This window comes from Dipodomys ordii, unplaced genomic scaffold (assembly GCF_000151885.1).
Source record: "Dipodomys ordii isolate 6190 unplaced genomic scaffold, Dord_2.0 Scaffold1, whole genome shotgun sequence".
NCBI lineage: Eukaryota > Metazoa > Chordata > Mammalia > Rodentia > Heteromyidae > Dipodomys > Dipodomys ordii.
Genome location: NW_012267217.1, coordinates 24,985,583 through 25,013,470, shown reverse-complemented (window position 1 = coordinate 25,013,470; position 27,888 = coordinate 24,985,583). Strand labels below are relative to the sequence as shown.

Here is a 27,888-nt window from a genome sequence, read left to right as displayed (position 1 = left end):
CTTAAATCATTTACTACAGGTCTCAAAGCAAGCAAAGTTAGCAAACCCCCCACTTTTACAGACAAGCAAACAAACCCCAAACCCAAGCAGAACAGGCAGAGAAGAAAGCAATAATATCCTCCCCACATTTAGAACAGCCAAGATAATTAAAACTATCATTTGACCAACTTCGAGAACAATCCACATGCGTGTTTGGACTTCACCGCCCAAGCTTCCTGGGTGTCAAGCATGCAAGTGAATATACTTCATCTCCAGCTGAGGCCAAAGGAAGGCCCAGAATATTCACGGGTTTATTAATGAGAACAAGGAGGAAGATGTTCAAAGTCACCTACCATTGTCACTGTCTCCTTCAGATGGAACGCTGTAGCTAGAGCTGTCCCATGTTTGTGCCTGCGTAAGTTTGTTGAAGGAGATAGGAGGGAGAATGAGGGCTGGGTCTGCAGGAGAGCGAGAGAGCCAGGCCACGGACAGGTGCACAGGGACCGGGGAAAACCAAAGGGGGCCGCAGCATTTCACATATGGCATAAGGTTCGTATGGAAATGAAGTGGGTTTCGTTTACAATGGGATTTAATTTCAAATGTACAATATAGGAGAATGACAGATGACGCATGGAATAAAAAGAATGATAAAAAACTGAGTGTTAGTAATCATCAGGCAGAGTTACTTTGCATGCAATTCATACTGCTAATCTTAACAGTTCAGAAGATACAGAGTTGGGAGAAAGTACCCATAGGTTATGCAGATTAAAAGGCAAAGGCCTGACTGATTCTTTTTGCAAACACGTCCTAAAACATGATCCCTCTTAGCAAACATGATCACATGATACACACAAAAGTTTGGTTACATTAAGACAAAGCATAATAGGTTCGTGAACGTATCAACCGTTTAGAAGTAAAAACTATTACAGAGTATTATTTCTCTTAATGGCTTCTCCTCCCCTCCCCCATCACAAGGCAATGCAGAATTTCTTTCTAAAGACATTGCAGTGTTTTGGGATGAGTTAATCAGAGATGAGTCTCCCTAACTCTTCCTTAATCCTTGACTTAAGACTCACAATCTAGTTTCCAACATTGTTCAGTAAAAAACAATCAAACATCTATGCACCTATGGTTGACATCTATAATCCTATCCAACAGGCTGAGATCTAAGAATCAAGGTCAAAGCCTGCCTGGCAAACAACTCTGCAAGACTTTATCTTTAATTAGCTAGCAAAAAGCCAGGAAGTAGAGGTGTGACCATGAGCAAAAAAAAACAAACAGAGGAAAGGGCCCTTAGTACCACAGTAGAGTCTATTTAACAATAAATCCAGTATGTAGATAACAATTTCAAAAGCCTCTGAACTAGTCATTTGTGAAACTAAAACATCTTATTTTTGCACTAAATATCTCCACAGTAATTTTCACACTCATTTACGATACTTATATTTAGGAAGTAGCTATATTATATTTAGGAAGTGGCACTGTGGCTCAAAGTCGTAGAGTGCTAGCCTTGAGCTAAGCAAAAGGGCTCAGGGACAGTGCCCAGGCCCTGAGTTCAAGCCCCATGACAGACATAAAAGAAAAAAAAAAGAAAAAAAAAGAACCATTTTATTCAACCATAAGACAGGGCAACTAAAGTAAAATTAATCAACCTCTCCTACAAGCAGGTATTTGGGTATGTGCCCTATCATGCTTTGGGAGGAAATCATACAAAAATGTTCCTTGTCAAGTGAACAGTTCATTTATTTAAAGAGACTAAATTATTCTAACTTGCTGAGTTAAACAATCTCCTTTTACTCTTAAAACAGAAGTCATCTACACCCACACACTTACATTTTAAATAAAAAGTATTCAGGGCTGAAGATGTAGCTCAGTGGTACAGCACTTGCCAAGCATTTGCAAAGCCCTGTATATGATCCCCTCAGTCTGACAAGTAAACAAAGAAAATGAAAATTAACTTGCTAAACCAGGCGCTGGTAGCTCACGCCTATAATCCTAGCTATTGAGGAGGCTGAGATCTGAGGATCCCAGTTCAAAGACAGTTGGTGCAGAAAATTCTCTGGGAGATTCTTATCTCTAATTAACCACTCAAAAACTGGAAGTGGAGCTATGGTTCAAACAGTGCTAGGCTTGAGCAAAAAAGAGCTCAGGGACAGTGCTCAGACCGAGTTCAAGCCCCACAACTAACAACAACAACAAAAAGAACAAGAAAATTAACTTGCTTTAAGTAACTCCAAAAGTAAAAGTGGTATATATCTTTCTTACCCATATGGTCTCCAATAGAGATCACCATAGGTATTATTTCATCTAATATATGAAAAATACATACTGTCATATTTTAAAATGACTAAATAAAGAAAATGAAATTCCAATACACAATGCTAGATTTCTAAACCTCCAATATGTCACTTGATATTCCTGAAGACATATCCACATTACTTTTACACCAAGCAAACTCTACGAGGCTTTCGGGAACTAGAACCATTTCTACCTTGGCTCATGGAACACTGTGAGGATGGAAGTAGCCTTCCTTTCCTGCTCTCCCAGGTACACACGCCACTATTGCTCTCTCCTACCAAGAAACCACTTGATCTGCTTTACAAAACAAGTACCTGGTAACCCTTGATTTTGCTAAGTTAAAGTGAGGCTCTAGAAAAGGAGTTAAACAATTTTAAACTTAAACAATTTTACAACGAAGCTGCAAAATAGACGTTCAACACTAACTGGAGACTCATTCAGCTTTTGACATATTACTTATGAATTAGTTTGAAATCGTTGCCTAGAAGGATTACAACGCAGTCTTCAGCCTAAGATGAATCCTCAGTGCCCAGAGTCAAGTCTCCTGGACCTCACAGGAGAGGTGAAGTCTGAAGGCCCAGAGCAGCTGTACTGCAAGTCACCTCCCCTCCTCCCGGGACACACTTGAGACACAGGGCAGAAACAAAACAAGATCTGGTCGATTCGTTTTGTATACATGAGGGCTGGCCATGTGAGCCTAACCATGTACAATTTTAGGCTCTGTAGTGACACACAGACTGAGGTGTGGGGATGTAGGACAGTGGTATTAGCATGTGTGTGGGTTTGGGTTCCATCCTCAGCACTGGGAAAAAAAAAAAGGCAAAAGCAAGATGGATACCAGTGGCTCAGCCTGTAAATCTTAGCTATTCAGGAGGCTGAGGCCAGGAGGATCCCAATTTGCAGCCAAGCTGGCCAGTAAAATACTGAAACTGGAGGCATAGCTCAAGTGGTAGAAGGCCAGACATTAGTAAGAAAGCCCACTGAGAGCTCAAGGCCTTTGAGTTCAAACCCTGGGACTGATGCAAAAGGAAAAAAGGAGAAAAAAAATAAGACATACATAAAACCCACAAAAAATTTTCTTTTCAAATGGCTTTTTTCTTACAAACTGCCAGGAAACATTTCACAAAACTATTTCCTTTATTAATGAATCATCTCTGCTTTCTCCATGGGTACATTTTTTTCAAACTTGACATTACAGATGTCAAAATGCGTTTATGGAAAATCTACAAACATTGGAGTTTACTGCCAACTTCATTAAGACTTCCTAAACATTTGTATTAGCAATGAATATCAAAGTAGTTTTTCTTTTTTTCAAAAAAAAAAAAAGGTCCTAGGGGCTGGGAAGGTAGCTCAGTGGTAGAGTGATTGCCTTACATGCATGAGGCCCTGGGTTCGATTCCTCAGCACCACATAAGCAAAGAAAAAGCCGGAAGTGGCGCTGTGGCTCAAGTTGTAGAGTGCTAGCCTTGAGCTGAAGAGCTGAGGGCTTCAGGCACCATGACTGGACCAAAAAAAAAAAAGGTCCTAGAAGAAAGCACTGAAAGTCTAAATAACTGGACAATTTAGAAGAAACAGTTTTCTATTCAGAGTCCTTTTTAAAATCAAGTTATTTTGATTGCATAATTTAGTCCTTTTTTGAGTAGGTCAAAAAGCTGAATGCTTCTCCAAAAGTTTTTGTTGTTGTTGTTTTGTAATAAATACTGCCTACTCTTACAAATGACCACCTTGTTACACAAGGAAATACACAGGTCCTGCCATGTTCACTAGCTACTAGAGATCTCTCTCTTTGGGAATCCCTGTCCCAGGCTGCTCTTTAACTCAGCAGAGAACCAGAAACCAAGGGAACAAAGGGCAGGTAGCCTATCTTCTTTGGATAAAGAGTTCAATATTTCTTCCCCACTTACATGCTCCAACCACTGCTCTACCTTTCTTTGATCCAAAAGAAGGAAAGCTATTTATTCCTAATTGCATGACTGCACAGTTAGTTCACTCCAATCTCTGACCTCCCCAAGCTGTGGTAGAGATCTGGTTCCAGGATCCCAACTCAGCAGGATCAACAATGATTGCATTCACCACAAACAAACTGAAAAGCCTAAAGAGTAGTTAGAAGGATGATCTACAGTACCTGAGCGGGGCTTCAGGCCGAATGGAGGTGTGCTGTTTGTGGTAGGAGAGACCGTAGGGGAGTTCTCTCTCATCTGTCAGATCAGAAGGAGAGAAAAGTTAGGAATAAAACTGAAAAACCGTGTAAGGCTCGGTAGGGTCAGGGATTAGTATAAACCCACTCTTTGTATACTTGATGCTAAAAAACAAATCGCTTTGGCATAATCAATGGAATGCTACTGTAGGCCAATAAATTCAATTTGTGAATTGCACATTAGGAATATATTTTACAGTGGCATGACACTACAGTCTGTTTCTCCTCCATCATACCTGTGGACCTGCATGGGTGTGCACCTATGTCCCGAAGAGGAGCCTCTACTGAGGACTCTCAGAACACATAAGAGAGGAGGACACAGGTAACATGAACAAGTCTCTGGAGCTACAGGCCAAACATTGAAGGACGAGAATTTTCTAAATGATGCCTATTTGTGAGATTTTCATTCTATTTTCCTTAATGATGTTCCTACCTGTGGTTTTGTGATGTTCTTACACTGGGTTTTGTCAAAATATTTGGTATAAAAATTAATTCGTTAGGAATAGGGCCAGATAACACTCTGATAGCTAATGAGAGGGAACAACTAGTAAAAGTCCTCAAGAGACTCTTCATTAACTCATTAATCAGTGTTAATAATACATTTTTGTACAAGGTATTCATACCTGTGTCATCAATCAAGATGCACTGTACTTATAACCTGATCTGTTGACTTGTAACTCCTTTGAACAATTAGTTATAAAGATAATAAAAATAACAATTTAAAGATATTCCAGGGGGCTGGGAAGGTGGCTCAGTGGTAGAACGCTTGCCTTGCATGCATGAGGCCCTGGGTTCAATTCCTCAGCATCACATAAGCAAATAGAAAAAAGCTGGAAGTGGCGCTGTGGCTCAAGTGGTAGAGCGCTGGCCTTGAGCTGAAGAACTGAGGGACAGTGCCCAGGCCCAGAGTTCAGGCCCCACGACCGGACCAAAATAAATAAATAAATAAAGATATTACAATATAGTCTTCACAGAATACCAGTTTTCCTTAAAAACTTACCTCATTTGGTGAATACTGGCTCCCATTACTCTGTAATGTTAGATCATGTGACTCCTTAAGGAAGAGAAAATGGAGGGCATGTTCCATTAGCATATGAAAATGATGGGGCAGGAACTGTATCTTCTCTAACATCCATCCCACCCCATAAATACACACTGAATTAACTTATATGTTACTTTAAGTAGCTAAGTATGTTACACTCACATTTTCTATGAGTGTAGCAGTTGTGTAACAACAACAACAACTATCTAAAGCATCATACAAACTAATACAAGGATTTGTCAGGATAAAGAATTCATTCCCAAGTATCCGTGAACATGAGCCTAGATAGGTAGGGTATAGCCTAGATAGGTAGAGCCTAGATAGGGTACCAAACTGCCTGTCGGCTCGTCTTCATATTTAATTATGGGTGTTTAGAAATGGTTCAAGGTAGTCACTCCAAATTCACAAATCACATGACGGGGGAGGGAGGGAGGGAGCTTTTGCTCCATATTTGCCCCATAACCTGGGCAAATATCACGTGATCAGATCAACATCAGGTTGCTTTGGCCAAGAGTGATTAAAAAATAATTCTAATAAACTATGCAGTCCTTGTAATTGGCCAGGTCTTCCAGCAGAGATGAGCAGGTGGGAGGTAGCATTCAGGAGTGGCTCAAGAGGAAGCAGACAGCTTCAACGTCACCATGCATAGAATGACAAATTCCTGGGGCATGGCGATGAAATTTCAATACGGGGGGGGAAAAACAGGAGCAATCGGGGGTGGGAGCATGAGCTAAAGATTTTGAAGTGGCTATTAATTATGGGGCTCCTGAGTCTACGAAGGTGGCCAGATGGTCTAGGCAGGCCAAAGCAAAGGTGAGGAGCAGTAGCTGAGGGCAGGGCTCTAGAAAAGCAGCATGAAAAATACAAGGCATACCCCAACTTATTTTCCCAGACCTGCCTTCTTTATGAAGTGATCAAAAACCTCAGGGACTCACCCTAATACTTTAGGGACTATGAGGATAAATCGCTTCATACATACCATGAAGTGAGTATAAATTTAGGATGCTCATCTTAGTCATTGCTGATGGTACTAAAACTATTCCCAACTTCAACACAACAAGGGAAAAAAAAAACCCTAGTCTTAAGAGTAAGAAGTTATCATGCTTCTTTTCAGTTAAAGGGCCCGTGACAAATGCTCACAAGTAGCACCAGGCTCTTTCCTCTGGTTGTTCCTATTGCCCCTCAGTACTCTCCCTCATTTGTTAGGACTTCTTTGAATGAGCAAGAAATTTGCATTTCTCCCTGAATTGCATTTCTCCATGTTATCCACACTTGTTGTGGATTGTCTTTGAATGTATATTGAGGGCACATAATGGGATGGGGTGCTGATTGTGACCTACTCCCTAATGTTGGCTCAGGCTTGGGCTCAGTCCCCACAGTTACAGGATTGCAAGCAAACCCCATTACGGTGCAGGACACCATCTCCTGACGACAGATCCCCACCCTCAACCTGGCCGAAACGTCTACATTTACTCCTCGCCTTAAGTTCTCTATCCTTCTCCAACTCTAACAGACCATAAAACAGACTTACAACGGCAGACAGGCAAACATTTTTCTCTCCATTTGTTTTTACAATTTACATCTTCCTTCTACAATTTGTAAGACCTCATAAAACCAAGGATCATCTGATATCCTTTCACATTCCCATCCTCCACACCAACACGAAGCCGATCCTCACCCAGGTACTCAACCAACAGTCGGTGAATCCACACAAGACTACATGGAAGGATGCCACTCTCTTCCTGAATGGTGCAGAGGGAATATTAAGTAACCAAATCACAGTGTGGTCACGCTGAGGCCACAGTGAAGCTCTACATATGCATAACCGCTGGCCTCAAGAAGCCACACACTTTCTTTTCTGGTCCTTCTTTTCCTTACACAGACAGCTATCACCACTTCCCTTTCCAAATCAGAGACATGCCTGTCAAGGACTGAACTATGGGGAAATACAGCATTGCTCACACCAAATACCACACTTCATTCACTCCCCAAAGATAAAGAACCTTGTATCATATTAAACTAACCCAGAACACTGTGAAGTGAATACATTTTCCCCAGGGCTCCTGTGATCCTAGACACGGGTCCATTCCATCCCTTACTTTCTTGTTTTATTTTACTTTGGTTTTGAATTAACAGAAGAATGGTACTTCCCATTCCTTCCTATGTGTTTGCCATCTCTCTCCCTTCTACAAACCCTGACTAAGACCTTACTGTGAAGCAGGTACTGTGCTAAGTCCCAACTTGGAGTGAAAAGGGTAAAAAGTGCTTGTAGATGTGACAGAAAGACAAGCAGCAGAAAACATAAATATATAAAAATAAATACACAGAATCAATATGTAGAATAGAAATTCTCTTAAAAAGACTTGAATTGGACCAGGTACTGTGGCTCATGCCTGTAATCTCAGCCATTGGGGGGGTTCAAGTCTAGCCCATGCAAAAAGACAGGGAGACCTCCATGTCAACTAAATAAGGCTCTATGTGACAGTTCTCATTTACCATCCCAGCTTTGCAGGAGGTATAAACAGGAGGGGCACTGTCCATTTTGGCCAGGCATAAAGGCAAAATCCTCTTTGAAAAATAACTACAGCTTAAAAACTGTAAGAGGTGTGGTTCAAGTGGTAGAGCACTTGAGTTCACACCCCATTACCCTAGGTTACATAATAGTTTTGTGGAGAAAACAGTCTGGAACAGTAGAGAAATGTAACTACACTTCCGTTAGGTAATCAAATTAAAATCAACAATGAGAGCCAAATTGTCATGGCGTGTCCCCCAGGTGACACCCTGGAAGACACACAAGATCACCTGGGCAGTGTCCCAAAAGACAGATGTAGAACCTCAATCTTATCATAAGGAGTTATTTGATAAATACCAAAGAAGAACACTCCATTCATAAAGGGGACACTTAGGATCTTCAAATTTTCAGAGTCACAAAAAAATGGGCATGTTCTAGAGTAAAGGAGGTTATGCAGATCTGATAACTGAATTCAGTACCTATAAATGTATGAAGTTAACAACTGAAATATACACTGGCATATATACATACACACATGCATATAATATGAAATATCCTGGGAATATGACTCAGACTACATACAAAATTCACTTTTGTTTCATACACACTTTAGACACAAGTAATCTATACAATACATTATGTACACTACATTTTGACTATCCCTCATTATAAGTCAGGTGTAGAATTTTTCACTTGTGGCATCATCTTGGTGCTCAAAAGTTCAAACATTTTGGATCCAAAGATGTTCAGATTAGGGATATTCAACCCCTAACTGGTAAATCTGATTTTGTACAAGACTGTGCTTTTTTTGGCAGAGGCTTCCAATTCATTTTTTGCAGTCTTCTGGAAGGTTAGCAATTATTTCCAAATAAGAAGCTAAGAGCAAAAGCAAGACTGCAAAGAACTAAAATTAATCTCAGATGGAGAGCTGGAGGAAAATAAATCCAGGGCTACCTGTAAATAAAAGGTTTCCTGATGTTTTCTATTGGTCCATTCAATGAGGTCTCTACCCAGGGCAGAGACAGCCCTGTGATTCTGTCTAAAGACCACACCAATAACAATAATAGAGCAGGAGAAAACAGCCAGCATTTAGGTGTCCTGTGCAGATGGACTTTCCTTGAATCATCTCATTTAGCTTTGTAACAGCTGTTATTAGTATCTCAATTTACAAAAAAGGAAGATTCCTCTTATAGAAGTTAATTATCTTGCCGAAGTTAGCAAGCTCTGGCACGTCACAATGCTATCACCCTCTCTACAAGCATGGCTTTCCCATTCACAGTCTTTGTGTCTTCATTTCTCCAACAGAGACCTAGTTAACATTGTAAAGCTGCTTTAGGACTTAACATGTGCCAACACTTTGGAGGGCAGGAACTGGTTTGTATATAATTTCAGTACTTACATTAACATCCTAAACCCATTACCTAAGAAAAGATTAAATTTATTGTGATAGGTTGTACCTTTAAAATTACCCCTCAAACCTATCTAGACCTGTAGTGATGTTTCTTTGGAACCTCTGTTAGGTTCATTTTTAATTCTATATCAAAATCGCTTTGTCTAAAGCTAGCCAAATGAGTTAGCCAAATCTCAGTTCACAAACTCTATCTAACCTACCTTATCTATCCCCAAACACCTCCATCAGATTCTCTCTATAATATTCTGTTAACCCGCATATATATCTCCAATTCATTCGTTCCTGTCTTTGGGATCTTCCCTGGTTTATTTTTATCTGGTGAAACTTCTTTCGTGGCTCTACAGTCTAAACTTAATCCAGATTCTGACACAGAGCAGGTCCTTGTATCACTGTCTCACTCAGCCACACTTTTTTTCTTTTTTGTCAGTGGTGGATCTTGGAACTCTGGACCTGGACGCTGTCCCTCAGCTCTTCAACTCAAGGCTAGCACTGCCACTTGGGCCACAGTGCCACTTCTTTGTCTGGTGGTTAATTGGAGATAAGAGTCTCATGGACATTCCTGCCCAGGCTGGCTTTGAACCACGATCCTCAGATCTCAGCCTCCTGAGTAGCACCCAGTTCAGCCACACTATCTTGATGTAAAAAAAATTTAAATGGTGAAATAGAAATAGCTAACTCTCATGTGTCATAGAAGATGAAGCATGGCAGCTACGCAAAACCAAAGAGAGAGAAAGTATGGGTCAGATGAAAACTGTGTCTTGAACACGTGAGTATCGTGCCCCCACGCCATGCTCCCCTCATCTTACCCCTCCCAACTTATCACAGCAGAGGGCAGGGGAACGTTGCACCTCACCTCACACACCGGAGGTGTCTCCAGCTGCCTTGGACCACTGTAGAAATAATGAAAGAGAGAAAGAAAACATCAAATGGAATTCACAGCATTAAGATTTCAATGTCAAAAGAGGAAAAATGCTTAGTGATAGAAAGGCGCACGCACTTCAGTGTAGAATCTGGCAGCTCTAAGGTTTCTGCGGATCCCACAGGGAACAGACTCAAAACACTTCTCTCTGTGATGTCTGTGCTTAGTCTGAAAAGGGGGAAAAGAAGACAGAAATTTACTAAACTTCCCTTTTTATAAATTTCACATCATATTTAGTTTAGAAGTTTAGTACATTGAAAAGTGATGTTTATCTTTGGGATAAAGGTGATGGAAAGTCTGTGACAGGAGTTTCCTACCACGAGCCAAATTACAATTTTTTCATCTGCTGCTGGTACTTACATCCAAATTATTTACCATATAACAATTTCTGATAAAATCATATCATTCATATCTAAACATATATTCAATCTTAACTCTAGAACTTATTATCCCATGTAACACTGATATACCCTAAGCCCTATCCCTAAGTACCCGCATCAATTTTTCCTATATAATACATTTTTAGTTTCTCTAGCTATCCTGAATAACTTTTATCACATAAAATAGCTAAAAGGCCTCTATACAGTATATACACCAATAACACTGACTTTAAGAGTGGTATTTTCATTATAAATTAAGAATCCTAACCTAGGAATGGCAGGGTATATGCTTAGTATGCACAAGGCCCTGGGTTTAATCTCCAGTATCAGAAAAGGGGGGAAAAAGAATTTTTGAGCAATTTTGTATATATTTTTCTGAAACAGTATAGTTTCTTCAGTTTTAAAAGATGTTTTTCTAAAGAAAATTCTCTAAGAAATGTAAAAGTTATAGAGCCATCTTAAAGTATATAGATTTTCATAGGTCTATAAATTACAATTGTGTGAACTATAGCCAACCTAACAGAGATAAAGGAAAACAAGACAGCACTATTCGAGAGCAAGATGCAAGTTCCATCATAAACACCAAGTTTCTGATGTGGCTGTTGTATAAAAGCTAAACCTTTAAGCTGGACACCAGTGGCTCACACCTGTGAGCCAGGGGACTATTCAGGAGACTGAGATATGAGTATTGAGGTTCAAAGCCAACCCAGGCAGGAAAGTATGTGAGACTCTTATCTCCCATTAACCACCAAAAAAGCTGGAAGTGGAACTGTGGCTTAAGTGTTAGAGCACTACTCTTGAGCAAAAGAAAATGTAGTGAATTATATTAAGAAGGAAATGACTTCTACATATTTGGGCATGTGTACCATATCTACCCATCATCCCAACCCATGTAACTCAGTACTCAGACACCTGAGAGCTGAGGAAGTGTCTCAGGTACAACAGGGGAGGAGACTGGGGCCCTAAACAGAGGACACATTATAATAATTACCTGCTCAATCTTGCAGCTCTTATAACCATAGGCATTATAAGTGCTTGGAAGGCAAGATCTATGTATGGTTCTTTTTCATATTTCTCAAAGCACGCACTGAAAATCTTTCCATGTTCTGAGGACTCAATTGAGTTTTGATCTATATAGCTGAAGTAGTTTTCAACCAATTGCTAAAGATTTCCAGCCACAGTGAACCTGACCTGCCCCTGTTCTTTCAGGGCCAGATGGCATTACTGGAATGTTCACTGGTGACCTCATCGTCATTACATTGAATTCCCTAAGAATCTTGAATAATTTACCAGGGATAAGTTTTTGGGTTACTGGTAGTCATGTAATTACTGTCTGATATCTGAGACCACCTTAATATTTTGTTCATGGGAATTCCATTATCCTTAGTTAGGAAATCAAAAAGTATACCCACTGCCCACAGTATACATTATTGATGATGGTCAATTCAAATATAAAAAAGTAGATTACTGACAACGGTCAATTCAAATATAAAAAAGTAATCTACAACCCAGTTTTAGACATATATTCTCTAATAATCATATACTCCACACTGCCAGAAATAAATACAATAGCATTTACTTATTTAATTTCCATTTTAGAAAAGTTTTCCTTGTACTTCTACAAGGCAGTGGCTTAAATTTCATGTACTTTATTACTGTCTGTCTCCTAAAAGTTGTACCAGAACTCTGATACAAATTTCATGAGAGGGAAATAAATTTCACCGAGAGGTAGAAAAGTGGTGGCGGACTGGCCTCAATCTCTACAGAAATTCTACTCTGTCACTTTTAGACACTGAAAACAGAAGAGTAATGTGATGTGACTGTCAGGGGTTAGAGTGACACCAAACTGTATGTATAAATTCTTTTTTTTTTTTTTTTAGAAATTGAGATGTCATACTCGGTAAATTAGTAGTTATTATGAACACATGAAACACAGGCCAAGGAAAGCCATGCATACCCGTTGGGATCTTGCAGCAAATCCACCGCTTCCCTCAGCTGCTCAATCATCATGATATCCACGTCCTGCTCTTTGGATGAACTTATTCTGAAACATGAAACCAAGTATAAGCACGGAAACATTCGCTAAAACCTGAGGATCACCTCAGCTCTTAAGAGTAAACATAAAAAAAAAATCAAACTTATAAAAATGATCTTGGCAAAGTCAACATTCTAATGAAGATGCATGAGGACAATGTGGGGTACGTGCGGGAATGCGGGTGGGGGAAGTCCAGTGTGGAAGAGTCCTGGGTGAGGGAAGCCAGGGGTGGAGGCCCTCAAGCGCTCTTATTTACAGTCAGGGAATCAGTGCAGTGGGGGTACTTCCCTGAGTTCTTTTTGGCAGGGGGTGGGTAGTGGTGCACAAGAGGCTCTGGTGAGTGCATCTGTGTTATTTCAGGTCTTCAACTCCAGTTCATTTGAGCTTGGTTCAGTTTTATTATATTCATACAGCAGGTGTTGGAGACTGGTTGTCAGCCTAGGTTCTACAGGCAACAAAATCAACTGTGTAGCTAAAGAAACTCCCAAGTAGGACTGATCTTAGGTAGGGTTGGGCAGTGCATAAAACTCTACACATAATCCTGACTTACAGAGTAGAAAACAACAGACATGAGATGGAGAATAGAGTTCTCAAACATGTAGATAATTTTAGAATAACTCTTTTTCCTGTGATTCCATGATTCTATCATCAAGCTAGACCTCCATAGCTTCTCAAGTGCTGGTAGCTCACACCTGCAATCCTAGCTACTCAGGAGGTTGAGATCTTTGAAGATCATGGTCCAAAGCCAACCAGAGCAGAGAAGTCTGTAAGACTCTCATCTTCAATTAGCCATCACAAAGCCAAAAGTAGAGCTATGGCTAAAAGGTGAAATCCCAACCTTGAGCAAAAAAAGCTAAGAAACAGTGCATAGGTACTGAGTTCAAGCCAACCCTCTCTAATCAATGGAAACCTATCCAATGAGCAGCTAGTAATATAGATGGTGACTGGAGACAAACTTTCCAGTATTCTTTTTGCAGGAGAGATTTGAACATTGTTAATTGCTCTTACTCCAGAACAAATTAAATAGGGGGAAATGTTAACCATGTGATCAATCCTCACTAAGAGGAAAAATTCACACAAGTCATGATGGAAGGTTTAGATCTACTTCGCAGATAATGGGAAAGCAAAATTTTGAAAACCAAACACCTACTCCGTGTCACAAGTTCCAAACTCAATTACCGTGGAAAGAGTTCACAATATAAGATGAGCATTTATATCCTCTGTGTAGATCCTGTCAAATAAATCTTCATAGCAACATGGTAGAAAGAATAGTCATCTGGTACAAGATTCCTTAAGGGTGGAATGTTGGCTTCTCTCTGTCTCTGTCTCTCTGTCTCTCTCTCTCTCTCACTCTCTCTCTCTCTGTGACTTTGGTAGAAAGATTATCCATCTCTCTATGTCTCAGTTTCATCAGCTGTGAAAGGAGGGACAACATACAGGACTTTTTTAAAGATCGAATGAGTATTGACCTGTGAAGTACTTAGGACAGTGCCTCGCATGTAGTATTTACAAAGCTCTAATTGTGATAGTTATTAAGACTTTGGACCAGGATATTAAAGATGTATGTTTTCCTAAGAACTTGAACCAGAAGTCTGGGTGAAGAGACAAACCAGCACTAAAGATCACACTTTAGGGCTAGTTATTGGCTTTTTCAAGAAAATGGAAGGGAAGTATCATTGGCAATCTAGGTACTTTAGTTAATTCTCTGAATTATATTTCTACCTATGGCTTCAACAACAAAGATTCCATCATTCTGTGGCTTAAATATGTCCTTCAAAGCTCATGTCATAGAAATTAAATCCTTAATGTGATGATGTTGAAGGAAGGAAACTTGGTGATGTGACTGGACTAATGGAACTATCATACAAGATGTGAGTCCCTTACCTATCTCTCTCTTTAATGCTGGTCTTGGACCTTGTACTGAGGGGGTCCTGGGTGCTGTCCCTTCTTTTGCTCAAGGTTAGTGCTCTACACTTGAGCCACAGTTCTGTTTACATATTTTTAGTAGTTTATTGGAGATAAAGGGTCTCTTGGACTTTCCTGCCCAGGCTAGACTTGAATTGTGATCCTCAGATCTCAACCTCTGAATAGTTAGATTTACAAGTGTCAGCCACCAGTGCCCATCTCAGCTCCCTTTTTCTATCTCTCACACACTCTTCTTGCCTTGTGAAGACTTCTGTTAGTTCTACCAAGGAGGCCCTAAAGGGTGGGCAAATACAGCAGCAGTACTCACTAGACACTATGTTGAAAATGAACTATATAAACTGTGAGTGGGGACAGGAAGGAAAAAACTGGGAGAATGCAAGGGAAGGGGTGACATTTTCCAAAAAGAAATGTACTCATTATCTGATTCATGAAACTGTAACCCCTCTGTACATCACCTTTATCATAACAATTTATAAAAATGCAAAAATAAAGAAGGCCGCCTAGTCTACTGTTTATAAATTACCCATCCTGTGGTATTCCACTACTGCAGTGTGATACAATCTAAGGCACACTGCCTGGCCCAATACTGCAATAAGCATCGGATAGAGAAAATTTATTAGTAACACTTGGTAAGAATATCAGCTTGCTCAAAATAAAATGAGTCAAAATTCTATCAGGACAAGGCTGCCAATATACTTGAAAAGAGAATGCTCCAGAAATGACAGCCCATACCCAGGCTCCCGGCACTCACATTCCCTCCGTCTGCCAGTGTGCATCCTCTTCTATCCGCAACAGCTCTTCACATACTTCTGTCCTGTCCTGGGGACAGAATGAACAGGGTTCCTAAGAGTCACTGGATTTCCAATAAAAAGTTAAAAACCTGCCCCCCAGACTACCTCCACAGAAATATAACTCACAAGAGCCAAAAGGCAAGCGAAGCATCCATTGACAGATGAGTGCATATACAAAATGTGGTATGCATATCTAATGGGATATTATTCTCACATCGACTATACATATGGATGAACATGCAGAGATTATGCTGAGATAAGCCAGTCACAAAGTATTGCAACATATGACTTCACACATGTGAGAGACCCAGAGTAGTCCAATTCACTGAGACAAAAAGAAAAGCAGTGGCTGCCAGGAAGGCAGGAGGACAGAGTGGGGACTGGTGTGCTCAGTAGGTACAGAGTCCCAGCTTTGCAAAATAAGAGGAGGCCTAGGGATCAGATGCATAACAGCAGCTAATACATATTTTACTGTGCACTTTAAAAATGGTTAAGATGCCTGCTGGGTGCGGTGGCTCAAGCCTGTAATCCTAGCTACTCATAAAGCCGAGATCTGAGAATCACTAATTGAAGCTAGCCAGGGAAGACAAGTCCAAGAGACTCTTATGTGCAAAAAGCCAGATCTGGAGGCGTGGCTCAAGTGGTAGACTGCCAGTCATGACTCAAAAAGCTAAATGAGAGCACAAGGCCCAGAATTCATGCCTAAGCATTGGTACACATACACACACACACAACAAGGCTCAAACAAGGCAGGCATGGTGGGGGCACACCTGTAATCTCAGCACTGGGGAAGGCAAGACAGTTATGAGTTCAAGACCAGCCAGGACTGTACATTGAAATCTTGGCTCATATTTTGAAAGGGTGATATATTAAATTTCATGTTATACATATTTTACTACAATGGAAACTTGGGAAATTAAAAACAAAATAATATCCTAGCCAGAGACCACAGCATCTGTGAGCCAGCAGCAGAAGTCTAAAGCTTAACTGGGTTCCTCATTGGTACTTAACAGAAAAACACCCCAGTGGTTTTCACAGGCACAAGATTAGACTTCATTCAAATACTCTCCTTGCCTTTCCCCAACTTTCTCCAAAGAGACCTTGTAGTGGGGATCAATACCAAGACGGCAGTATCACTGTGGGCCTTCCACATTCTTTCTTCTGACCCAAAGGAAAAATGTTTTTCTGTACCAGTTAGACTTGTAGTATTCAATAAAGTCAATGCACACATTGTTATTGCTTGTGACTGGACAGGACTAAGATAACACGTCCTTGATCTTTGCATTGATTTCAACTATAGGAGACCTAGGTATTTCTTCCCAGTTTGTGCCTTTAAAGTGAAAAGCGGGGGGGCGGGGGGAGGAGGTGGGGAGGTGGGGAGGGAAGGGATGGTAGGGGAAAACAAAGGAGGGGGTAACAGTGCTCGATAGGAAATGTACTCATTACCTTACTCATGTAACTGTAACCCCTCTGTACAATATCTTTACAATAAAAAATACATAAAATCCAGAAAGGAAAAAAATGGAAAGTAGCCATTATATAAAACATCTCATTTTTTTCCAAGTATATGAAACAGATTGTACTGATTTATCCTTTCTCTCTACAGGATGATATGAAATGACAATGTGACTATCTGCAGTTCCAAATGCTCCCTAGTCTCAAAGTTACTGTGCCACAAAAGCTTTCAGAAATTGCAACATTTTGAATTTTAGACTTTTAGATTAGGTGCACTCATCTTGTAAAGTCTATATAAATCAGACTAGTTTCACAATCGGACACATCTCAGGTCCTAAGCATTTTGGAAAAGGGATAGATACTCCATCTATACCCTCAGGCTACATGCTTCCCTAGAACACACGGAAAAGAATGCGGAATTATTTCAGCTTTTCCTGACTGGAAAGTGTGCTAACTTACACAGCACAGTGAATAAGAGGGAGATGAGCAATCTCAATTTAAAAAAAAAAAAGATCTATAATAGGCAAAACCAGGAATATGCCTGGGTGACCAGTTCCTCAAATCAGAAAACAGGTTCTTCTTTGAGAGGGAGTAATGAAGACCACCAAAAGTTGGACTTTGAAAGCAGCAAACATGGGAACCTTGAACTAAATTCTAAGGTACCATACAAAAGAACATGACTACAAAGAATATTAATGGATCTTCAAAACCTTGCCTTAACATAGTTCATAAATCCCGAATGCAGAACATCTGCTCCATCCCCGAATGGATCTCTTTCTTGTCCTGAGTTGTTGCTGTCACCCAAATGGGAAGACTCTGGTTGAAATTCCTGATGAAACTCCCCTGTGAGAAAAGACAGAGAAAGGGTAAAAGGATGACTGCATGACCAGAAGCACAAGAACACTGGTGATCTTCTAATATGCTAATTGCTTCCATCTCCTCCTTTACCTATTATAGAATGACCTGGATAACGGACACTTTCTCCTCCCCACAGAATGGGGGAGGGGGGGAGGGGAGGAGATTTAAAACAGGAGGAGGAGGAAGAAGAAGAGTAAAAGCAATTGAGCTTAAAAAGTTAAGGCATTAAAATACATATCTAAGAGTTCATTTTCCTGACATCACATTACCATATAAACAGAAAAGGCCAGAAGTGGCACTGTGGCTCAAGTGGTATAGTGCTAGCAAAAAAAAAGAAGCTCAAGGACAGCACCCAGGCCCTGAATTCAAGCCCCAGGACTGGTAACAACAAAACAACAACAAAAAAGTTAAGGTTTCTTCAGGGCTTAATTCCTCATGGGAGAAATAAAATTTCCTCTTACTTTTTTTTTTTAAAGAATGGAGCAAAAAACATTTGAAGGTTTTTGTGCCTTCAGAAATATGTGACTAATTATTTCAAATTCCCCACTCAACAAATATTTATTGGGCAGCTGCTACCTGGCAGGTATTATGCTATCCATTTTAAGGATTTAAAAAATCAGTCAAGTATGACTCTGTCCTTAAGAGTAGCAAATAATATGAAGGAAGTACAAGGCAGAGTCAATAAGAGCCCCAAATCCTAATAGTAATAGAAAGGCCACACAGAAACAAAATCATGCTCAAGTATAGCATACCCAACTGGATCCTGCTCCAGGCCATAGAGGAAAAGGCCAAAGGAACACTGTAGGAACTACTGTGACCATCTGCAGGCCAAAGTGAACCATAGGGCCATCTTTACACACTCAAGCTAGCAGGATATCCACTTTGAGATGAGGAAGTTTACTAGTAACAGAGGATGTAATTCTTTCTCCTAAAATTTCTGTCTAAAACAGGACCCCTACTACTATATAATGTCACAGGTTGTACAAACAAATACACGAGGTACTTCTATCTTTCCATAAGTATGTATTTCTAGTTTGTTTTTGGATAACATATGGTTCCCACCATAGTCTCATTGAATTTAATGCTAAATATAACAACCTGAGTCTAAGAAGTAAAAACAAACCCGATAATCTGGAGTTATCTTAAACACTGCTCTCATCATTCAAAACGTCATATTGAAACTAGCAGGGAGGTAATCTGTATATTAATACAGTACAATAGTATCTACCAGTGAAATAGTATCTACCACAAATCAGTAAGCAACACATTTAAAACCCCTTGTGTAATCAGAGCTAGAGGCGTGGCTCAGCGGTAGAGCGCCTACCTACAAGTGGAGGCACATGAATAGAAACTCTAGCATCACTGAATGGAAAGGAGAAAGAGTAAGAGAGGGAGGGAAAGAAAAAGAGAAAAAGAAGGGGGTAGGGAAGCCTGCAGGCAGGGAGGAAAGGAGGAAGGAAGAAAGGGAGAAAGGGAGGTAGACAGAGAGGGAAGGGACTGGAGGTAGACAGGAGGGAAGGAAGGTCAATGAAGTTTTGGGGCAAACAGCACCCATCAAATACTGCCACAATGTGACTTAACAGTATGATATAGACTATAGACAACAAGGATTCAGAAGGAATCTGGCGATCACCTAATCCAACCATCTCACTTAGATTGCTGAGCACAAGTGTGAAGTGACTTTGCCACCCTCATATATCTCTAGACATGACCATGGAAATACGTTAATCTTATAAGTGATGGATACTTTTAGGCCCATCTCACAAAGGCCCACTATAAGCAGCCTCCATTTTCTTCCCCTTCTGACTTAATACCATGGACATGGAAACGTTGGAATTCCTGAGTTAAAGGTGGCTGCCACCACATGGTAAGTAGAGCTTGGGTCCTTGAGTCAATGCTTTAGACTAACAGTCACGAACTCCCACTTCACTTATTTCTATTAAGTCACGGAGATTCGAGAAAGGAATGTGTGACATCAACTATAAACATTCTAGTACTATATCCACCATCTCAATATTTCCTTTCAAAGAATGGATTTCAAGAATCTTCTATAAATCTTCAGCATGTGAATAGTTCTACTACTGCTATGATAAGTAGTACTGGCTTGTGGGACCATGACAGATTACGTCAACTCTCTAAGCCCTGTTTTTCCCCCTATAATAGAGATGGATAGAATATCATTTGGAGTTATTAATTTGAAAGGGGATCACCTTCCCATTTGACTGGGACCTGGTTCAGGTCAGATGTGCAATCAACAGATACTATTATTGCCACCATGTTTCAACGTCCTCTGAAACCTAGCCCTGACACTAAAAAGCAAGCCCTCTACACTTTCCACTCAGACCTTTATCTGGGGTAAGATGATGACATGTATCTTCCTTAACCATCTGTTCTTCTTCCAGGATGTTCGACATTGGCACATTGAGGCTAATGGTGTCTTCATCAGAGGGCTAAAACATACAGGAGACACAGGAGAAGTTTTACCAACGGAGACAAAAAGACACTGTGTAATAAAACAGTATTTTGTGATTTTCACAAACATCATTCTGAGTAAGACACACCAAACACAAAAAATAATTCTACTTATAACATTCAAAACCAGAAAAAACCGATCCCAGAGGTTTGAAGTGAGGATAACCTCTGTACTTGGGAGATGGCACATGGCTGAGGCTTTCAGGCATCCTGAATTGTTAAGTTGGTAATATGAGTGTGCATTCACACAGCTGGGGCTGGGAAGTTGGCTCAGTGGTGGAGCGCTTGCCTTGCATGTATGAGGCCGTGGGTTCGATACCTCAGCACCACATAAGCAGAAAAAGCCTGAAGTGGTGCTATGGCTCAAGTGGTAGAGTGCTAGTCTGCAGCTGAAGAGCTGAGGGACAGTGCCCAGGCCCAGAGTTCAGCTCCCACGACCGAAAAAAAAAATTCACACAGCTAACATTTTATTGTATGTGTGTCTTTATGTGCACATCTTTGAGTTGAAATGTCAACACATATCTACCTTTGTCTAACACAAGAGCCATGGGCAGGACACTAAAAAGGACTGCGTAGTATCTGATATAACAAAGGAATAACTGTAAATACAGTATCTTATGAGCCTTAAATCTAGCCAATTATCTTACCAATAATGTGCTCTGAGACCTGAAAAGAAAGCAAATTGACCAAACACTACATAAAGGTTTCACATGATAAACCACAAAAAGCGTGTCAATGACAATAACTTATTATTCAGAGTTCATAGAGTGTGGGATATAAGCTTTTGTTTACCTTCCTGATCAATGTTTTTGTAACCTGCTCAACAATTGTAGTAGTTACCTAAGGAACAGATGTTCTATGTACTCTTCAGAACTAAGTTTCCAAGCAGTAGAGGGGATTAGCCCTCTCAAAGGGTTTCCCCACCCATTCTAGCTGATGTTTACCAAGCACATCTATAATTCTAGCACAAGCCAAACTGGAAGTCTCGTTTACTTCCTTTGCCTCCATTTCTGTGCTGTTCTCCAGGGACAAGCTTTCTGAGTCAAAGGGAGCACACTTCATGTGAGTATCGTTTACTCCTAAATTTTTGAGGCTAAGTTCTTCAGTTTGTCCTGGTTTCAATTTGGGACAGGGGCATAGATTGTGTCCAAAAATGGCTGAAAGCAAATGTGCATTTCACTCATCAAAGAAACATTCATAGTCGCCCCATATGTTCTTATTTAATTATCTTGAGAAACATGTTTTTAATTCTTCTTGTGACAAATGCTAAATCAACCAGACAATCACAACAGCTAAAGAATAGGGTACAGGTGCGATCCCTGAACCCCACAATAACATGCAAGGGAGGTGGGGATGGCCTTAGATTGTAACATGTTTGCCACAGTAAAAATAGAACACTACACAGAGCCCTTATAATTTTTTAAAAAATCCATTTCTTATAAGCATTCTTAGGAAAGCAGATCATGGAGGCAAAATTGTTTCATAAAAGAGCCAAAGAGACAATTCATGAATTTTATTCTGCTGAATGTAATTATTTCTATGTCCTTCCTTCCTAGCTATATCCCACTTTTAAATTTTTATACAATTCCAAAGATATGTGTTTAATTAAAAGGGAAAGAATAAATCCTTTTAAAATGATACTAGCATCCTACTTACACTAAATAAGAAGGAAAGGATAATGAAGTTCTTTGTGTAATGTTTTATTAATGAACTTAATTAGTCTTAGACAAGAGATAAAGAAGGGCCTGTTTTAATTTAATAGAAAATAAGCTTAGTGTGAGTAGTTTCCCCCAACAATGGTCCATTTGAGGGACCTTATGAGTTTTAATAAAGCCAAAGGGGTTGAAATAAAATACAACTTAGCTAACTGTGTTTAGTTTCCCCACCCCCCACCAGGGAACCACAATAAACCATTAATATGGCTTCATGTGAGGTCATTTTCTTTATTGACACTGGCTTCCTCTTTCCTCCTACTAATTCTTTTTCCTTTCGCAATGTTCTGTATTAGAAAAAAAAATGTTAAGGAATCTAATTGTCTTAATATGCTTATTTCTTCAGTATTTTTGTGGAAATGAAACCAGACAGCTTAGGTAGATAGAATTCAAAAATCTGAGGAGAAACAAAAAAGGGATATTTTTCTGGATTCACATATAATAAAAACATCCATTTTGTAGAGAAATTAATTAATATATTAATTACAATCCCAAGGAGTCTTATAATGGTTGAGATTCGATAGTCTCAAAAACACAGTAAGTTGTCTCAGAATGAAATAGTATCTATTCCTCCCAGTTCAAAGGGTGATCAAGCCCAATCAAATGATTTACCATGACTTAACAGACTAAATGTAAGACAATAAACATATTAAGGAAGAGTTGTTTCACACAACAGAAAGCTCTAGTCTGAGTCCTCTTAGCCTACCAATAATCAAATTTTTATCTAATTATCTGAAGAGCATCAAAGAACAAACCATTTCAGGAAAACCAATACCGGTATAAGAACTAATGCTAGTTAAGAATATTTCAGGGAAGGTGGCTCAGTGGTAGAGTGCTTGCCTCACATGCATGAGGCCCTGGGTTCGATTCCTTAGTACCACATAAGCAGAAAAAGCCAGAAGTGGCGCTGTGGCTCCAGTGGTAGAGTGCTAACCTTGAGCTGAAGAGCTGAGGGACAGCACCCAGGCCCAGAGTTCAGGCCCCGTGACCAGCAAAAAAAAAAAAAAGAATAAAAATATTTCAGGCCAGCAAACTACTAAAAATGCAATGTACACAGGATTTCTTAACATTTTGCTTATTTATCACAACTTTTTCCCTATGTTATCATTACTTATACACAAGTATAGTAATACAAGTATTTATTGTATACTTGTACTAAGTCACTTTGTAATATGAATTCAGCATTTAAAAATATTTCAGCTGGACATTTGGGCTCACATCTCTAATTCTAGCCAATTGGGAGGGAGGGAGAGAAAGAGATGAGTTGAGGTCTGAGGCTGGCCTAAGACAAAAGCACAGGACCCTTCCTAAAAAACCATGCTAGAACAAAAAGGATCAGAGCATATTTCAAGAGGTAGAGTATTTGTTTAGTATGTGGGAAGTCCTGCATCCAATTCATACCAAAAAAAAAAATTACAGATTATGTGGAGTAGAAAAGAGAGATGATAGGAAGTTTACTCTTGAGCTCTTGAGGTATTTCCAAGACACTGAAGATTCAGAACAAACTAACCAAGGCTAGTAATCCAATATAAAAGATCTGACATTGATTTACCTCAGTGGCAGATAATCGCTTATCTCCATTATCGCTTCCCACTCCGGAATCTGAATCCTTCTTGCTGAAATAGATGTCATGAATATTGAATTCATTCGAAATAAATTAAAACTACAAAGTCCAAACCAAGATCTAGCAATCAATATTTTTTTCCTTTTTTTTGCTTATGTGGTGCTGAGGAATCGAACCCAGGGCCTCGAGCATGCAAGGCAAGAGCTCTACCACTGAGCCACCTTCCCAGTCCCACAATCAACATTTTTAAAATGACTTTTCTGCATACAATTTTTATTATTACAAATTAGCGGTTGGGTGCCAATGGCTCATTCATGTAATCCTAGGCTTCTCAGGAGACTGAGGATCACAGTTTGAAGTCAGCCTGAGTAGGCAAGTCTATGAGTTCTTATTTCCAATTAAATACCAAAAACCTAGAATTAGAACTAAGACTCCAGTGGTAGAGTGCTAACCTTAAGTAACTAAAGAACAGAGCCTGGGCCCTGAGTTCAAGCCCAGCTCTGGCACACACACAAAAATGCTCTCTGTGCATACTGGAAAGTAATAGCTATTAAAATTTCAAACGTGCCAGGCATCGGTGGCTCACACCTGTAATCCTAGCAACTCAGGAAGCTGAGATCTGAGGATAGTGGTTCAAAGCCAGCCCAGGCAAGAAACTCTGTGAGACTCTGATCTCCAATAAACCACTCAGAAAATCAGAAGTGGTGTTGTGGCTCAAGTGGTAGAGCACTTGCCTTGAGTTGAAGAGCTGAGGGACAGCTCCCAGGCCCAGAGTTCAGGCCCCACGACCAACCACCCCCCCAAAAAAAAATTTCAAACATAGTATAGTTATTCAAATTAATAAAAGCAATTACTAATTTAAAATTTAATAATGGTTCAGCTGTTTGATGTAGCTGTTCTCATTGACAAGTGAAAAAATAGCAATTTTTAAAAAATAATTATCCAGAAACACATAGGAAGGACTGTTGACTGATCAGGAGAGGGCAGATGAGATTTGCAAGATGCAAAACTTTCTCACCAGCATCCATTCTTATTATTCCAGCAGTCTCTTAACCTTGAGGTAGATTAAGTGGAGCAAAGTTTGTTGTTGTTGTTTTGGAGGTTTTTTGTTTTATTTTATTTTGAAGCAAAGTTTTAAAGCTAAGTTACCTGAGCAGATTGGCTCTGACCACACTGTGACCAGGGCTTTGACTACAGGAAGACGTCCACTCACCTGTCTTCTATGTGCTGGTGCGAGTGTGGTCTCTCCATAGCATGGAGATAGAGCGAGTCCGTTGTCTTTATCTGGCATGCTTGTATGCTCAGATACTTAAATATGTGTACTTTGCCCTTTGTGCAAATCTACGGAGAAGTCAGTAATATATATACATTCATTTTTCAATGACAAAAATGTTAAGTTCAAGATACCTGGTGAGCTGTTATAATTTGCATGATTTCATGTTAAGTAACACCCTAACAGCACACATTGCACTTGACCTCTCCAGAATATATCGAAATTGTGAGGACTGTTTCCACCAAATTCTACTTTGAATAGAAAATTATGTTCAAGTACTTAAACAGCAAAATTGTAACAGAAACCTATTTAAGTATAAATAGCTAATAAGTGCAAGAGTTAAATAACTGGACTGGTAATATCCCACTAGCAAATGGTGATCCAAGCATAATTATTTCCAAGCTCGTAAGAGAGCAATGGAAAGGTTAAAAATTAATTTAGAGCAAGGTGCCAGTGGCTCAATGACTGAAATCCTTAGCTACTCAGGAGGCTAACTAAGATCTGAAGGATCTTGGTTCTAAGCTAATTTAGGTAGAGAAGTCTGCACAATTCCATTTCCAAAATAATCAAAGCCTTGATTTCAAACACTAGTACTAGCAAAAGCATAGGAAAAAAAAGAGAGGAAAGGAAAAGAAAGAAGAGGAGAGAGGGGAGAACTGAGGGAAGGAAAGAGAGAGGGAGGGAAAAAAGGAGAGAGAGAAAGGAGGAAAGGGAAGGGAGGGGAGGGAAGGAGAGGTAAGGGAAGGGAAGGAGGAGGGGAGGAGAGGGAAGGGAAGGAGTTTTCAACATTAAGAATAGAATAATTTTTGCTTGTAAGAAAATGGATGGCACAAATGATTATCAAATTAAGCAAAATAAGCCAGACTTAGGAGGATAAATATTGTATACTGTCCCTCCTATGAAGAATTTAAATGACATAGGAAGGACCATTGTAGGGTAAACTACAGTAAGGAAGGGGGCAGGGAGAATGACAGAGGAAAGTGGGTGGGACAGAAGTACACTATATGAATGCATGTAACTATTACAATGAAACCTTGTACTTATAGAATTAGCAGACACTAATACACAAATAAAAAGATAAACCACCACCACCACCACCACCACCACACAACCCCAGCTTGGTGGAGCTGCTTCCTTGTCTGCCATTGTGAGCAGCTCCTTGGGACAGTGGCTCTGATGCACCCCCTACCTGTGCTGGAGGAGACTGCAGGGGGTTGTTCTCTAGCAGTAACACTTGAAGCTGCTTCATCTCTCTGAAACAGATGGGAATCACCAGCACTTTGTTGCAGGAGAAGTCAAACTTTACCAAGGGAAGGTCTACTAGTTCTAAAACGATAAACAAAGAAAGGATGAAATCTCAGCAAGCAAGACGATCAAATGGCTGAATATTCCAAAACTGACTTTCTGCTCACAGAGGAAAATCATTTAGCATTATCAAAAGTGATAGACGATATGAGTAATATTTCACTGAACAGGGAAAGCTTTCACTGTGAGCTCAGTAATTAAACTGGGTTCTAGTTGTGAAAAGGGCTGGCAACAATTGGCATTTACAGTATCCACTGTTTAAAACACCATTTTTGTTTTTTTTTTTAAAGTAAGATTCATAAGCAGGTCATGGAGAAAATGTTTTGTTTTTCCACTTCCAGCTATTTGTATGGAGTACTTGCTAGCACATGAGTAGCAGGCTAATTATAGAATAAATTTATCTATTCAATGTATCTTGGTATGCACAGTCTTAGAAACAGTTATGGTAAAAATGTACAAGATCTTTTTTAAATACATGTTATCTAATTTAGGATTTTCCAATAGGCCCTATAATTCTGATTTCATGAGGCTTTATTGCTTTTCAAGTCTTACTTAGCTTTAACAAGATGAAGCATTATATTTAGCTTAAAATCTCCACCCAGTGGCACAGAAAACACTCAGTAATTTCAAGCATTTAAACCGACAGTTGGCAGCTGCTAGAAACAAAGTCAAATATATTCCATAGAGCAAAGAGAGGCTGAGCCATGCCACAATCTAGAGTGACGCTGGCAGATCCCTGCAATCTCTGGAGGCTACAAAGTCGTCATTTCAAAACAGGGTCCCATACTGTTGTTACAGGAGCTCTTAGGGCTAAACTCTGGCACTTTCAAATACTCCAGAAAGGAAGGAGCCTCAGTAAGAATGCACATTGGGTCTCCACTCTCCCTTATACTGCTTGATGGTTTTCATTTTATTTTGCTATACCTCAAATTCCACCAGCCCAAAAAAAAAAAAAATCTTCTTAGTAATCAATTCAGCTGCCTCTCAGCATTCACAGTACCCTGGGAGTGTGCAGGACTTCCCCTGTTTCATACCTTAGTTTTTAACAGATCAAGGAGCCTGCAGTTTTAGAAGGAGGCTGAAGAGCGCCCCACTTCCAAGCCTGAAACATCAGTTACCTGACAGGTGGGCTCTGGAGGAAAATCTCAAGATGGTTATTTCTAAAAAAAAAGCACAGGTTCCTGGTCTAAGCCAAGGAATGCAAATTTTCAAATTGTCCTAAGTAGATAAAAGCCAGCTGTCCTCCTCACTGGAGAAACAGTGATAGGCCTCAGGCCACACTCTTCATGGTGATGGTTTCTGTGCAGGGCTGTGAGCAGCTGGAGGTGACAGCAAGAGGGACAAGGGAGACCTGGAGACTTGGAAGTGTGAGAGCAAAACGAATGAGAAAGGAAAGTCCTTTTTTGCTGTCATAGTTTCTAGAAACTATGGTGGGATGCCATCCTGCTGTAAGCCCTAGTGCTAGGGCTAGGTTGGCAAATCAGAGCCCAATTTAAAAAGCCTCTCCACTGTCTGCAATGCTTCATCACTTAAATAGATACAGGAGTATAAAGAGTAGATTCATGGAAGATACATATGGGGAGTTAACTCACAGGCCAAAAAAAAAAAGGGGAGGGGGAATCATTTTCTAACGACTATTTCTTTTTGGCTCCATTTTGGAACACAATTTCCACAAGTTTAGGAAAATGAGAATTATACAAATTCACAGTAATCAAATAGAGGAGAAAATGATAATTTCTCTAAGGCCCAGAAGAGATCA

The 27,888-nt window shown here is 39.9% G+C and overlaps 1 protein-coding gene across 2 annotated transcripts in view; it reads right to left on the bottom strand.

Annotated features, from left to right (window-relative positions):
• Positions 1-27,888, bottom strand: part of Lrch1 (leucine-rich repeats and calponin homology (CH) domain containing 1) — a 167,005-nt gene that overhangs the window by 34,484 nt on the left and 104,633 nt on the right. For both annotated transcript variants that reach the window (XM_013010369.1, XM_013010377.1), the window contains exons 5-15: positions 26,014-26,150; positions 24,765-24,892; positions 23,540-23,603; positions 20,148-20,253; positions 17,661-17,788; positions 15,451-15,518; positions 12,696-12,782; positions 10,437-10,526; positions 10,293-10,329; positions 5,475-5,528; positions 4,403-4,475 (exon numbers count right to left, since the gene is read on the bottom strand). In XM_013010369.1, the coding sequence (XP_012865823.1) occupies positions 4,403-4,475; positions 5,475-5,528; positions 10,293-10,329; positions 10,437-10,526; positions 12,696-12,782; positions 15,451-15,518; positions 17,661-17,788; positions 20,148-20,253; positions 23,540-23,603; positions 24,765-24,892; positions 26,014-26,150 (972 nt within the window). The remainder of the gene's footprint in view (positions 1-4,402; positions 4,476-5,474; positions 5,529-10,292; positions 10,330-10,436; positions 10,527-12,695; positions 12,783-15,450; positions 15,519-17,660; positions 17,789-20,147; positions 20,254-23,539; positions 23,604-24,764; positions 24,893-26,013; positions 26,151-27,888) is intronic.